The 16496-nt window shown below is 38.6% G+C and overlaps 1 protein-coding gene across 2 annotated transcripts in view; it reads left to right on the top strand.

The window, feature by feature from the left end:
• Nucleotides 1-16496, top strand: part of TESC (tescalcin) — a 734284-nt gene that overhangs the window by 493618 nt on the left and 224170 nt on the right. For both annotated transcript variants that reach the window (XM_044068288.1, XM_044068287.1), the window contains exon 4: nucleotides 3049-3185. In XM_044068288.1, coding sequence (XP_043924223.1) covers nucleotides 3049-3185 — 137 coding nt within the window. The remainder of the gene's footprint in view (nucleotides 1-3048; nucleotides 3186-16496) is intronic.

Genomic DNA, 16496 nt, shown 5'->3' with positions numbered 1-16496 from the left:
TTTTGGTGCCAAAGAAAAACAGGGACTTTAGGCCAATTCTGGATCTCAGCAAACTGAATCTCTTTGTGAAAAAAACCCAATTCAGAATGGTCATGGTGTCAATGGTTTTGCCTTGCCTCAAAGCAGAAAACTGAATATGTTCCATAGTCCTCCAAGATGCCTACCACAAAGACAGCAAAGGAGTCCAGTAGCTTTCAGATAGGACCCGAGCATTACCAGTTCAGTGCCTTCTCCTTCAGTATTACTCAAGTCCCCATGGTGTTCACCAAATGCCTGGCAGTAGTCACAGCTCACCTGCGGCTTAAAAGGACCTGCATGTTTCCATACCTAGATGATTGGCCCTTAGCTGCATCAGGCCAAAGAGTCCTTACTAGCAGCCATAGATTACTTTTTAGAGCTCTGACTATCCTTAGGTATCTTCATAAACAATTGAAAGTCACTGCTTCATCCCTTCATTGTTTTATTGCATGCCATTTGGATGCATCTTCATATCAAGTGTCTCTCACCCCCAAAAAAGATGATCCTCTGTTTAATGATTAGTTTTAATTCTTCTTCAGAACCCCTTAGTGGTGCTACTCCTAAGAGTTTTTGGCCTCACGGCAGTCACTGTTACCATGGTTCACTATGTAAGATTGCATATAAGGATACTGCAGTGGATGTTGTCCACACAATGGTGACAGCTAACAGACTCTCCTTGAGCCACCATTTGTCTAACTCAGTCATGCAGGAATCATTTAAACTGATGGCTAATATCTCCATTTCTTCAGATAGGGAAAACTGTTTCTTCTGCCTTCTGCAACATGAATAGTAAATATGGATGACACCTCTTTGGAGTGGGGGGTCACTTCAGTGGGGGAATAGTCCAAGGAGTTTGGAACCAGTCAGAGTCTGGCCTTCACATCCATATTCTGGAGATGAGGGTGGTCCTGCTAACATTGCAGGAATTCAAGACCTCTTGCCTTTGGAAGTAATAGCCATAAAACAGACAATGTGTCAGTGGTCTGGAGCATCAACAAACAGGGAGGAACCAGATCTTAACCCCTTTTTGGAGAGGCAATGAGAGTATGGCAATGGGTCTTGGGTTGGTCACCTTCTAGTGACAACACATATTCTAAGGATGCCCAGTTGGCTAGCAGACAGGCTCAACAGGTCTTTCTTAATGCCTCATGAGTGACCCCTTAAGGTGGCAATAGCCAGCCCTGCTACAATTTGTTTGCCTCTCCATCCAACACCTAGTAAAAAAGCTACTTCATTGCAATTCCACAGTAGGACAATCACCTAGGGATGACCTTGTCTGACAGTGGCCTCTCTGTATACTGTGCTGCTTTCTCCCCTCCCTCTAATAACCAACTTTCTACAGAAGGTATAAACTTGCAAACTGCAGATAATTCTCATTGCTCCATACTGGCCAGACAAATCTGGCTTCCTGTGCTCAGGGCTCAACTAAAGAAGCCCCTTTGGCTTTTAGATCCACAAGTAGAACTTCTTTCACACCCCACCAGTCAGCCTTTCCTGGGCCTTCACAACCTCAAGCTAACCACATAGTTTCTTCAGCTCCCATAGTGGCCAGTCATGCTTCCTTTTCAGAGAATTTAATCTGCAGTTTGTTTGCTTCTCAGAAGTGGTCTGCTCAAAAACTGTATAAGAGTAAGTGGACACATTTTTCTATTTTGACAGCTAGTCAAATAATTTATTCTTATTATACTTCTATAGCAGCTGTTTTTTTTTAGAATTTTGTCTACAGTGCTTGAAACAGGTTCCAGCTACTTGACCATCAAAGTGGAGTTGTCTGCCATTTTGGCCTCCCATAAACTGTGCAAGGTTTTACTCAAAGGAGTGTTCCTTCTTCCCCCTCTCATTAAAGACTCTGCTCCACTCTGGGACCTAAATGTAGGTCTGGAAACCTCTATTCAAGCCAGCGTCATCTGCAGACTTAAAGCATTTATCTTGGAAAACACGTTTTTCTGCTGGCTTTTACATCAGCTGAATGAATTTCAGAACTACATTCCTTATCTGTTAGTACACTATAAATGGTATTCCATAAGGATAGACTGATTTTATGAACAAATCCATCCTTTCTTTCCAAGGTGGCCTCCAAGAATAATACTAAACCTTCCAGCATTGGTTCCAGATTAATCCAACCAATAATAGTATCTAATACATGCATTAGATGTTCACAGGTAACTCAGAATTTACCTACATAAGACCAAAACTTCAGAAGGGACAGTTATTTTATACCTAACAAATTGGGCTCCAGAGGGCTATCAGACAGTATTTCCTTTGTTTATCCTACCAACATCAAGACCCTAAACTCTAAATCTAAGGCCCATTCCACAAGATTTATAGCAACTTCCACAGCCTTTTTCTGGAATGTCTCCATTGATGATATCTGTGTATCAACCACATGTCCTATACTACACATCTTTTCCATACATTATAAACTGGCCATCATTTGTAGAACCAAAGCCACATTTTAGAGCTTTGCTTCTCACAGGTATCCAGTCATGATTCCACTCAAGAGCTCAGGTAGCTTGGGATTCTGTTCCAGCTATCAAATTGGGCAGTCATATCATATGGAATATGGAAGCTATGTACTTACCATAGGGTTGTATCCTTTTCTTCTAAGTCAGTCAGATACAAAATCTGTCCATCTTTCCCCCAGCCAGATTGTCACATTTTAGCTGACCCTTGGTATTGCATTACTGTTCTCCTGGTGCATTTGTTCACTAGGCAGCAAACGCAATCTTAAGGGGGGGGTGCAGTAGGGATCATAGAAAAGTTTGAGGGAGCTCGGACTACTAGAGCATGAGCTGATGGCCACATCAGATCCACGGAGGAGCTTTGTACCCTAATTGTCTTTTCAGATGATCTTAGATGAAAAGGACCCAGCATTATGGTAAGTGCATAACCTCTGCTTTTGGATAACAATGTGCCTTTTTGCTTGCTTGTTGCCTTTGGGCCCAGGTTATGACTGTAAACTGTTTTTGTACCAGTTTATTTACCCAATTAATTGATGCAAAATAAATAAATAACTGATTTATTTCTTAGGAATTTGAAGAATGAACCAGGTACATTAGAGGAGATTGAATTTGGAGATTTCCTAACCATCTTGTCAAACTTCCGTCCAGTCCAAGTGACAGATGAGGCAGATGAAGTAGAACAAATAAGGATTAACAAATTGAGATGTGAGTTCTTTGTGATATTGTAATCCTATCTTAAATGAAAGTTGCTGGTCACCATCATGTTACTGCTCAGACACTGTTTAATACTTGGGATATACTAAACATGAGAGAATGTGGTGAAAAAAACATGCTGTACAGTTATTGCAGTTAAATGGATATTTTTATATGTTATGGCCCTCTTAGACTTTCTTACTCCATTAGGTGTTAGACTTTATTTTAAATTATGTTATGCATGTCTAGATTTTACACTAAGTCAATTTTAATTATTATTACCAATCAACAAATATGTGCAAGTGGGTAATAGTTCAGAATATCCAGAAACTAACAGAAAATGCATTATATTACATAACATTACTTTAGTAAGATGTGTTTCTAGGATTTCCTAAGGTGCTTCTTATACTGGAAAGAAACAGAAGAATTACAGAGCTCTTGCATGATACAAAAATATACAAGCATAGTGCTTCTGCAGAGCATGTTCTGACAAGGGGTAGCAACATACATGTAGTTTTTTGATACAGTAAGCTGGGTTTAAGACTTGGGGGAAGGGATTGTATCAGTCAAGTTTACTATGACAAATTCAGATGACAGTATGAGTTAAGTGCACACAATGAAAAGGGGCTTAATCATAGGTCAGTCTTTGCACTAATTCTTAAAAAAAGGTGAATAAGATATGTCAATGTGACTGTACTTTTAATTGATATTGCCATTTTAATGTGTTTTTTTTTTTGTCTTCTGTGCATACATCATATTTTGTGAATTTCAGCTTTTTAGGGGTTTTAGTTAGGGGTCGCCACAGCGGAACTCCGGTCCGCTAATGATTGGTAGTTGATTTTTACGTGCCGAGTTACCAGCCCTGATGCACAACCTTCAACGAAGGTACGCCCATTCACGCATGTCTATACGCAGAAGACGCTCTAGCTGAGAATCGAACCAGACAGCGTCTTACTGTGAGGCGACAATGCTACCGCAGCACCACCACCGTGTATACATCATATAATGAGCTAAAATCTGTTCAATGCTTTCTTTTACATCTGACCAGCTATCTTTATTGTCTGAAAGATCACTATTTAGCAAGTTTGCATTTCTGCAGTAAAGTCACTTGTTTATTTCATATGAAAAATGTATAAAATGAAAGAATGTAATTATAAGAAGTGACACATCCCTTACTCTTCTCAGTCTTGTATTGCTTTCCAAGGGTGACGTTTCAGTGCAATGTCTGGCCTGGCACTTTCTCAGTATCAGTTTTAGACTACATCTTGCATTTATAAATCAATTGGCCTGTAATCTGCCCATAAAATTGCATATCAAGAATCTCCTTTCTCATCTTGCAACCTATCATGCAAGCTTACACTGTCAATATACACCTCACCCACAAACACACAAACACTTATTTCCCAAAACTGCACCCTTCCTATAAATGTATCCCTCATTCATCAATACAAGTATAAGCTTCTAACTTCATTCTCCCATTCATCAGAATGCAAGACTGAAAATGAGGATAGATGCTAAACTACCTCCAATATCATTACAGTACTCACTAAAAATACATTTATGTGTGAACGTACACCCCAACCCTGGACCCTATAACCAACCTTACAAAAAGTTAACTTACCCCACCACACACAACAAAACCTCAGAAATCACATTCCATTAATAAATTCAACCTAGTTAGTATTAATCTTTGTAGTATTCACAGTAAAATAACTGAACTTCATGACTGGATTTATCATAATACCCCAGACATCATAGCCATCACTGAAACCTGGCTTAAACCCAACATAAAGGACATAGAGATATTACCAACCGGCTATAATATTACATATTTGGCAGATTGAAAACATAAAAATACAGGGGTTGTAGCCATTTTGTGTGCAGATTTGTACAAAATCTTACCTTACCCACACACTGTAGCAAACTTAAAAAAATGCTTATGTCCTTCCTTAAACTAAACAACTTTAAAATCTTGTGTGTAATAGTTCTATGCATCCACAAACTGACCTTACTAGAAGATATTCTCTCCTGGATTTCTAATGCTATCCCAAATGAGAAAATAATACTAGGAGGCATTGAAACTGATTGGTAAACTTTTAGTGCAGACTCTCTCTCCACAAGCATGAATCTCTGTGGTTTCACTAGTCTCACTAAATATAACAAAACTAATGATAATGGGAGAATATTAGACTGGATAATGATATCTGACCCCAGTAAATATATTTCTTTTGGTACTCTTCCTGATACCCTCATTAACCACCTCAAGGCATATAATAATACACTTATTACCCACCAGCCTAAACAACATTCTTACAAAGTCATAACCTATTAAAATTTAACACTAGCACATTTATTTACATCCTGCCTAAAATCCTACAACTGGTCCAGTCTTGAAGCCCTAACTTTAGATGAGGCTGTTCAGGAATTTAATACAATAGTCTCAATTGCCATGCACTATTAAGAAGAAAAAGAATAAACGATACCCACGCGCCTTAACTAAACAATTAATGCAAGACAGAGACCAAGCTTGGAAAACGTGGTTAAATATAATGTGAGAAAACCTGAAAAACATCAAACAGCTATGTAATCTTACCAAAACCAGGTTAACACTTATAAAATACTATAACCATCTTCCAAAAACAAAACATAGAAAGAAGTCAAAGAAATTCTGGTCTTCTTTCCCAGAAATATTACACTGTAGAACTAAACGTCAACCAAACCTTCTCCCAGCTCTTCTGCAATAGGAATAGCATCCCCGTTCAACTCCTACTTCATTGACCGCATAGCAAGCCTTACTAAGGTGACTCCATCCATAACTCACAGTACACATCTTCTCCTTACTCACTCAGGTTTGCACATTACAGCCTCTCTCAAATTCATCTATAAATAACTTCTACAAAAACTATGACCCACCAGCTCATCATCAGCTGATAACCTCCAAGCAAAATACCTCAAAACTGTAGTCAGTGCCATTGCCTACCCTATGTTTATTAAAGGTTATGACAGTAGATCAAATCCTGAAACTATTGAAGAGCAAGTGATTGAACAAAACTGATCAATTATCTGTCAGTTAAAAACAAAAAAAAAATAGTTTAACCATGTTTCTGCAGGTGGAAAGCCTCCCCGCACCCCACACCCCCTGCTAATTATATATACTAACTGTGAGATTGTAGTACAGTGGGGAAAGGGTAAATTCCCTGATCCCCACTATACTGTATTTTCGCATTGAAAAAAACTGGTACACGTAATCAATTTATTTTTGATCATCTGTCCCAGCTTTTTTATGTTGGGACAAGTTGACTTTTCAATGGAGTGAATGTATCCCCTTTATTCTTATAAATAGTTCAATACAAGAATTCTTAGTTCTATCCCTTTGGAAAAAGTCATACATTATTCAAATTCAAACAAGACAGATTTATGGTCTGACCTTACTAGGGAGGGCAGAATTTGAGCCCCTTGTTGGGGTGCAGACCAACTAATCCAGAGGATTTGTATTGACAACGTCCAGGAACCTCAGGGCGATCACGGTTGTGTTCATGTATGTCACCCACTCAGTAGAAAGATAGCTGAACTCTCCCATGACCAAGGTGTTGGGCTATATAGTGAGTGACCCAAGCAAGTCCAGGTAGGCCGTGTGCTTCTCATGGTTCATGGTGGGAGATCTGTAGCTAGCAGTGATGTGGTAGGGTGTTTTCCTATTTGGACGTGGAGTAGCTCAAGATAGTTGTACTGCTTAACCAGTTTCAAGGTGTATTTGGATTTAATGAAGAGGGATACACCTCCACCTTTAGCTCTTTCATGCTCATTTTGAGGTCTGAATGTGTAGAAGGCATTGTAGCCTTGCACAGCCAGGGTGCTTTCTGCACCTTTCAACCAAGTCTCTGTGACTGCACAGACATCAGCATCTTCCAAGGTGAGGAAAGCTTCCAGGGAGTGCAGTTTCCTGTGTAGACTCCTAGCATTAAGCAGCATAACCTTGATTTTGTCTGTAGTGAATTTTTTACATCAGAAATGTTGTTGTTTTGGTATTGCCTAAAAAGGCACTATGGGGGAGGCAAGCATCTTTACCAGTACTTGAAAGCCTGGAGGAGACAGGTGAAGACCATCTCTGACAAAGTAGCATGGTCTGTCGACCTTGTCTTCCCAGGCTGACAGATACCAGATCCCTCTGGACTGACACCAGAAGCTAAGCTAATTGAAATCATTTTTTGTTTATATTGTGGCATCATCCTGGCTGAAGATGAAATGCTGCCTAGTGCTAGGGACATACCTGCCTGGGACACACAATCTGAGAGTTCAGTCATGTCTCTCCTCATATAGTCCAGGGAGGTATGTCTCAAGTCATTCGCCCCAACATATACTAGGACAGAGTCATAATGGTAATTGTTACTGAGTGACTCGAGTGAATTCATGATCTGATGGATCCTGGCACCTGACAGACAGCTGACGGTGACCTTCTACTTGTCTAGCTGGTGAGGGGGAAATCTATGTGTCTCACTATGAAATCTCCTATGACCAGGGCATTTGGTTTTGAAGTGTTTTGCCTTAGGGTCTTATTTGCTTAGACAATGGTATGTGTGTTATTATGTGTAGTAGATTTTGGTTGTGCTCTAGTTTGATTGAGTTGCTTGCACTTGTGAGGTCTCTGGTCTTTTGGTAGGCCTTAGTGAGTACCTCCTCATATGTAAGTTTATGTGTTGTGACTTTATCTTGTTTGATAGAAGTGGTGTGTGTGCTGACAATCTGTTTGAGGTCTTGTTTATTGTTAAGTGAAAGGATTGATTCCCATTTCATAGTATAGTTGCATATTTTACATTCTGTATTTATTTCCTGTAGAACCAAATGGTTGTCAGTATACATGAGAAAATTACTACATTGCCTCAAGATGGCCATGTCAATCAGGTTGGTTGCGAAATGTTGGGAAACTGACTGTCCATTGTAGCAGGTTAAACCGTAAGTACTGTTAGGGGGTGGGCAAGTTAGATTGGCTTTTGCTCTAATGTTAGCAAAGGAAATTATTCTGTTGAAGATTAAGGATTAAAAAGTGTGGCAATGATGCTCAGTGCTCATCTGAGTTGCCCACAGTGCAGCAGGGAAGCTTGGGAAGGTTCCACTGACTGTTCTTTAGGGAAAAAGTTGTATCTAGGTGTTTGCGTCCATATAGGGCACCACTAACCCCCATTGCATGATGTGCAGCTCTGTGCAAACATGAGGTTTAAATACAGTGAATTTAAACCGTTTTAACACAAACTACCAATAGGACCTCCCTAAATATAGCCTTATTCCAGCAATCCCCAAATCAGATGGGTCCTGAGCTACACACTTCTGTTACAAGGGTGCAGGGAGGCCCTCTTAATGTAAGACGGCTGGTTTTAGTGCTCACATGGTACCAAACAGTCTAGATTCAGCAAGTCTGAGTCTAGACTACAGTATTTAAGGCAGAAGTAAAAGTGATACAAAGTGCAGAATGAAGCAGTCACAGCAACAAAAAACAGTAAAAGCGAAGCAGCAGATCAATAAAATACAGTTTACAAAGTGCAACACAGCCTTAAATTACACTTATTTTTAGAATATTTCATTGGATGCCTTGGATTTCTGTTCAAATGCACTCCAGACCGCTGGCTAAGAATGGTAAACTCAGAGCAGCTCTGGTAAACTGAGCACAAATCCCCGCAAACATGAGGCTTAAATGCAAGGAAATTTAAACAGTTTTAACACAAATTACCAATAGGAAAACTCCACACAGAGCCTTATTCCAGCAGTCCCCAGCTCAGATATGTCCTGAGCTACACACATATGCCACAAGGGTGCATATAGGCCCTCTTAATGTAAGATGACTGGTTTTAGTACTTAAGTGATACCAAGCAGTCTAGATTCAGCAAGTCTGAATCTAGCCTATGCTATTTAAGGCAGAAGTAACAATGATACAAAGTGCTGAATGAAGCAGTCACAGCAGCAAAAAACAATAAAAGTGAAGCAGCTGTTCAATAAAATACATTTCCCAAAGTGCAATGCAGGTTTAAATTATACTTATTTGTAGAGGATTTCAGTGGATGCCTTGGATTTTTGTTGAAATGGACTCCAGGTCTCTGGCTAAGAATGCCAAACTCTGAGCAGCTCCGGTAAACTGTGTAGACCACTGACCTTCCTAAAGTAAAATAACTGGTTTGGAGCCCAAGTGCTTAAACCAGAACTAAGACGCTTTCAGAATAACAGACACAATAAGTCTTCAACCAGCAGAGGGTGTAAGCTATCCTCTCTCCTACCACAGCAGTTTAGAACACAAACCTTTCTGATATAAAATAACTGGTTTGACCCAAGTGCTTAAATTGGAACAAAAACACTTAGAAAAACAGCCACAATAAGCCTTCACCAGCAATTCCCAGCTCAGAAGGGTTCAGGCTACCCCTCCTGCCACAAATGTAGGCTGCAAACCTTCCTTATGTAAGATAATCAGTTTGAAGCCCAAGTGCTTAAGTCAAAACTAAGAGGCTTAGAATAACAGTTGCAATGTAAGCAGACTAGTAACAAGTCATAATAAATGCAGCAGAATAAATGCAGCTGAGCACTTTAAGGACAAAGCAGCATAAATTAAAATAACGTAATAAAGTAGGAAGAAGCACAGCTACAGTAAAAGTAGCTGAATAAAGGGAGTTTAATTTAATCAATCTATAATTTTCTTATTATTTCCTTGTTTATATTCTCTATCAGTTTTCTCCATTAAAACTTCAACTTCATGCCAACATAGCATAATCGTCTGTCTATCCCAAGCCTAACTGACCTGTATTTTTCTTTCTCCCTCCTTTTCCACAGCATCACCTGTATTATTCAATATATGCAATATGTCTCTTGCTACACTGATGTTATAATTTCTTTGCTAGTTAATTATTCTCTTTAATATTTTCCTGTAGTAACTATGCTAACTCTCTTTGTATTTATTTGCCAGCAGATCATTGTCTTTAATGTCTTATAGCAGTTTTCACCTTACAGCAAGAAGCTGTCTGGTTCAATTCTCGTCTGGGGTGATTTCTGTGTGTAGTCTGCATGTCCTCTCTGTGGCCACGCGGGTTTTATCCGGGTGCTCCAATTTCCTCCCACATTCCAAAGACATGCAGTAGGTGGATTGGATACCCTAAATTGGCTCTAGGTGCATGTGTGTGTGTTCAAGTGAGTGACACGGATGAACTACCATGGCAGGGCTAGCCACCCGGTGGTGTAAACCTTGGCTCAAGATGATTGTCACTGTTGAAGTGATATCCCGACTCCATGTGCAAAAATGGGAAAAAGGAGTTGAGGATGGGTGGAAGGATGGATTGTATTACTTATTCATCTTACATTTTGCTTATGCCTGTGATTATTTAATATTGTCATTAGTGGAGCTTTTCTCCCTGTGCCTCCGCTAAAAATGGGTACCATTGCCCAGTCAGACTTCCTGGTAAAAAATGTCAATAAATAAATAAATTAATTAATTAATGAAAGGATAGAAGCATGATATAGCATCTTCTAAGACCAAGAAGTAAACTGCCCTGACATGTAAGTCAAAACAATTTTTATTAAAAAAAAAAACAAAATCAGAAACAAAATTGGAGAATTACATTGGAGATGGGCAGTTATGTTGAAGATGGTTAAATCCAAAGAGAGGAAAGTGGGTTTCAGACTTTTTCATTATGTAAAGTTATAATCTTTATCTGATCTGCAGACGTACAAACTTGATAGAAAAGAGTCAAACCTGAAGGCAACTGAAAGGGACTGAGGCAATGCGTGCATCTTCAAGATGAACTCATCTTTAAACTGGCAGATGCAGTAACATAGAAGGGCTATGAGGAAGTATTTCTTCATGCAAGGGGTACTGGACAGATAGAATCACTTTATCGATATGAGTCAGATAGACACGGTTCAAAGGAAAATAAGACTCATAGAAGTGATGTGGGGATAAGGGAATCTGGATGGCTGTAACATCATAAAACACAAACCTTCCAAATGACAACATAACAGAGAATTGATTGCATTACAACATGAACTGAGATCAGCCCATACAGATTCTTTGCATTGTTTTAGCTACAGAACTGTTTGTTATGTTTTAGCTCCATAGATGGAAGTGTTTGCATGCCACACAGTATTGCTATCATCTTTAAAATACATACATCATAAGGTTGGAATATTTAAAGTTAAATATACTTTTGTGACTCTAAAGCTGCTAAATATGTTAGGTATCAGTGTATTCTACAACTCAAGCAGTAACAGTGTTTTTGTCCTTAAGGTGTTATCTGGTGAAGAGCAGGAAAATGGAAAGTACACAAAAGCACCCCACACAAGTTTTATTGTAGTTCCTGCTGATTAAATGGAAAGTACACAAAAGCTACCCACACAAGTTTTATTGCGGTTCCTGCTGCTTAAATGGAAACTACACAAAAGCACCCACACAAGTTTTATTGTAGTTCCTGCTGCTTATATGGAAAGTACACAAAAGCAACTCACACCGGTTTTATTGTGGTTCCTGCTGATTAAATGGAAAGTACACAAAAGCTACCCACACAAGTTTTATTGTGGTTCCTGCTGCTTAAATGGAAAGTACACAAAAGCAACCCACACAAGTTTTATTGTGGTTCCTGCTGATTAAATGGAAAGTACACAAAAGCACCCACACAAGTTTTATTGTAGTTCCTGCTGCTTAAATGAAAAGTACACAAAAGCACCCCACACAAGTTTTATTGTGGTTCCTGCTGCTTAAATGGAAAGTACACAAAAGCAACCCACACCGGTTTTATTGTGGTTCCTGCTGCTTAAATGGAAAGTACACAAAAGCTACCCACACTAGTTTTATTGTGGTTCCTGCTGCTTAAATGGAAAGTACACAAAAGCACCCACACAAGTTTTATTGTAGTTCCTGCTGCTTAAATGAAAAGTACACAAAAGCACCCACACAAGTTTTATTGTGGTTCCTGCTGCTTAAATGGAAAGTACACAAAAGCACCCCACACAAGTTTTATTGTGGTTCCTGCTGCTTAAATGGAAAGTACACAAAAGCACCCACACAAGTTTTATTGTGGTTCCTGCTGCTTAAATGGAAAGTACACAAAAGCACCCACACAAGTTTTATTGTGGTTCCTGCTGCTTAAATGGAAAGTACACAAAAGCACCCACACAAGTTTTATTGTGGTTCTTGCTGCTTAAATGGAAAGTACACAAAAGCACCCCACACAAGTTTTATTGTGGTTCCTGCTGCTTAAATGGAAAGTAAACAAAAGCACCCCACACAACTTTTATTGTGGTTCCTGCTGCTTAAATGGAAAGTAAACAAAAGCACCCCACACAACTTTTATTGTGGTTCCTGCTGCTTAAATGGAAAGTAAACAAAAGCACCCCACACAACTTTTATTGTGGTTCCTGCTGCTTAAATGGAAAGTACACAAAAGCACCCCACACTAGTTTTATTGTGGTTCCTGCTGCTTAAATGGAAAGTAAACAAAAGCACCCCACACAACTTTTATTGTGGTTCCTGCTGCTTAAATGGAAAGTACACAAAAGCAGCCCACACCGGTTTTATTGTGGTTCCTGCTGATTAAATGGAAAGTACACAAAAGCTACCCACACAAGTTTTATTGTGGTTCCTGCTGCTTAAATGGAAAGTACACAAAAGCACCCACACAAGTTTTATTGTAGTTCCTGCTGCTTAAATGGAAAGTACACAAAAGCAACCCACACCGGTTTTATTGTGGTTCCTGCTGATTAAATGGAAAGTACACAAAAGCTACCCACACAAGTTTTATTGTGGTTCCTGCTGCTTAAATGGAAAGTACACAAAAGCACCCACACAAGTTTTATTGTAGTTCCTGCTGCTTAAATGAAAAGTACACAAAAGCACCCACACAAGTTTTATTGTGGTTCCTGCTGATTAAATGGAAAGTACACAAAAGCACCCACACAAGTTTTATTGTGGTTCCTGCTGCTTAAATGGAAAGTACACAAAAGCACCCCACACAACTTTTATTGTGATTCCTGCTGATTAAATGGAAAGTACACAAAAGCTACCCACACAAGTTTTATTGTGGTTCCTGCTGCTTAAATGGAAAGTACACAAAAGCACCCACACAAGTTTATTGTGGTTCCTGCTGCTTAAATGGAAAGTACACAAAAGCACCCCACACAAGTTTTATTGTGGTTCCTGCTGCTTAAATGGAAAGTACACAAAAGCACCCACACAAGTTTTATTGTGGTTCCTGCTGCTTAAATGGAAAGTACACAAAAGCACCCACACAAGTTTTATTGTGGTTCCTGCTGCTTAAATGGAAAGTACACAAAAGCACCCCACACAACTTTTATTGTGGTTCCTGCTGCTTAAATGGAAAGTACACAAAAGCACCCCACACTAGTTTTATTGTGGTTCCTGCTGCTTAAATGGAAAGTACACAAAAGCACCCCACACAAGTTTTATTGTGGTTCCTGCTGCTTAAATGGGAAGTACACAAAAGCACCCACACAAGTTTTATTGCGGTTCCTGCTGCTTAAATGGAAAGTACACAAAAGCACCCCACACAACTTTTATTGTGGTTCCTGCTGCTTAAATGGAAAGTACACAAAAGCACCCCACACAACTTTTATTGTGGTTCCTGCTGCTCAAATGGAAAGTACACAAAAGCACCCCACACTAGTTTTATTGTGGTTCCTGCTGCTTAAATGGAAAGTACACAAAACCAGCCCACACAAGTTTTATTGTGGTTCCTGCCGCTTCTGATGTTAAGAATTTTGTGTTTCTGTAACAAAATTATGGAATCCACAAGAAACAACAAACTACTGAAAAAATAAAAACAGCCACCGAGCAGTCTTTAAACACCAAACAGACTTTTAATGTAAAGCACTTTTTGTCTACCCAGATAGGTAGACTTCATCAGACAAATGCATAAAACAATGTATCAACTTTGTAAACCCAAAAGGGCGCCAACACCAACCAATCAGCTTTTATGCTTATTGCACCAGTGTTCGTTGGAGTATTTAAAAATGCATTACTAATACAATGCAACAGATGACAATTAAAATACACTAAAAAATACGTTGTTATTCAACCACCCAAATAGAAAAAACAGTCCCAAACAGCATAAACTACCCTACAACAACATACAAAAAAATAATAACAATAATGTATTGCAATACTAACAGGTTTACATAATTTAAAACTCTTACCTAATTCATGTGAAAAATCAATAAGTTTGTTAATGGTTCAATAAATAAAAAATAATTACCTAATCACATATGCAATAATAAAGAAAAAAAGAAGAAGGATCTACCGAAGCAAACTTTTCAGCTTCAAAACACAAGACAAAGACGTTACCTCATTAATATCAGGTGGAGTGTAAGAATTTAGCCTAAGTTGCCGTAACAATTCACTTTTCTAACAACAACTGACAAGGTCCACCTTTTCCATCTGCAACTACCTGATCAATAACTTTAAAGAGAAAGTGGTGGGTCGGGTACTCGTTACAGTGTCTTGCTAACTCATTAGTGTTACTCTTCTTTCTAGTGTGATAGATGTGTTCGTAAATCCTTTCTCTAAGCTTCCTGTCTGTCTTCCCAACATAAAATGCTGGGCATAACTGACAGGAAGCTAAGTACACCACTGATTTAGAGTTACAATTGTATCTGCCTCTAGCCTTAAAAACATAGTGGTTAACTGTATAACTAGACCCTGTAGCAATGTACCTACAATAATTACATGATTCACATTTATAGGTACCTTCAATCTTATAGGACTTCCTAATATTAGTTTCCACTATATTCTTCAGGTTCCTACCCTTCCTAAACATTATTGTAGGGTGGTTACCCAATGTATCCACTAAATCTCTTTCATGTGACAATAAGTTCCAGTTCCTTCTCAAAATATTATTGATATCACCTGCTTCTATACAAAAAGGTGTAATAAAACTCTTTTTTAAAACATCGTTTATCAGATTCATCTGCATTATCCAAAGGCAAGGGAGAAATGGTAATAAGTTCAGTGCTGTTTACATCACCTCCACTGACGCTCTGTGACCTTCTAGATAAAATTGGGCTGTAAATCCCACAAAACCTTTTATGTCGTACTTCCCCTACCAATTCGAACACTAAACTGTCAGGATAACCTCGACTCAAAAACATGTTTCCTAACAAATTACATTCCTCTTCAAAAATGTGTTCCTCAGTTGTCATCCGAGCTGCTCTCACTAACTGACCTTTTAGGACAGATCTTTTCTGATGAAAAGGGTGACAACTGGTGAAATGTAAAGGAGTGTTTGAGTACATAGGTTTCCTGTAAATCTTGGCCAAATAAATCTTTCCTATCAAGTCTTTTTTTAACTCTACATCAAGGAAATTGATAGTGTCTTCATGAAAGGTGTAAGTAAATCTCAAGAAGGGAGTACTATTATTTAAGTATTCAACAAACAACTGGGCTTCATTTTTATTGCCTTCAAACATAATAAAAATGTCATCCAAGAATCTATTATATAACTTCACCTTCTTATAAACTTCCTTCTTAAATATATTCTCACACTCCCAGTGGGACAACGCCAAGTTAGCATAGCTCACCACACACATGGAACCCATCGCTACACCAACTACCTGTTTGTAAATCTCACTGTTAAACTTGACAAAATTACTGTTTAAAATAACATCAAGCATCTCCTGAATTAATCAAATTTCTTTACTTCCCCATAAAATAACAATCTTTCTGTTACATACTCTAAACCTACATCATGTGGAATAGAAAAGTATAGGTCAATGACGCCTATGGTTAAAAACATAACATTGTCTTGAAACTCAAAATTGTCCAATGCTTTTCAAAAAAGCCCAAAAATCTTTGAAAATCTGGTCTTCCTTAACCACATACGTCTTTAAAATAAAATCTACGTACTTAGAACATGCATATGTGATGGAGGACTTTGCATTATCTAAGGCTCTCATAGGGGGATCCTGAAAGTTTTTATGAAGTTTAGGTAACCCAAACAAATTTGGTATTTTCGGGTTCAGGATCATCAAATAGTTGTAAATGTCCATACTAACCATACCTTCAATCAACAAATCCCTACAAAAAGAATAAATTTTGTTATAAGTAATGTTCATCTTGTTAACACTTGATCTCATATAAATTTCACTTCTCAAGACTTTTAACATTCTAGTCTCATATTCATCGTTGTCCATAATCACCAGTCCTCCGCCTTTATCAAGTTTTAACAAACAAACTGGTAAAGATCTAACCAGGTTCAGTGTTTCAGCCTCACTTGTCACATTAACAGGGCCAAACTTTTTCTCTCCTTATGTAAATTCCTCAAATCAAATTCACACATATGC

This window comes from Protopterus annectens, chromosome 4.part0, assembly GCF_019279795.1.
Source record: "Protopterus annectens isolate FY-2018-M chromosome 4.part0, PAN1.0, whole genome shotgun sequence".
Classification (NCBI taxonomy): Eukaryota; Metazoa; Chordata; order Ceratodontiformes; family Protopteridae; genus Protopterus; species Protopterus annectens.
This window is presented reverse-complemented; position numbering and strand designations above follow the sequence as displayed.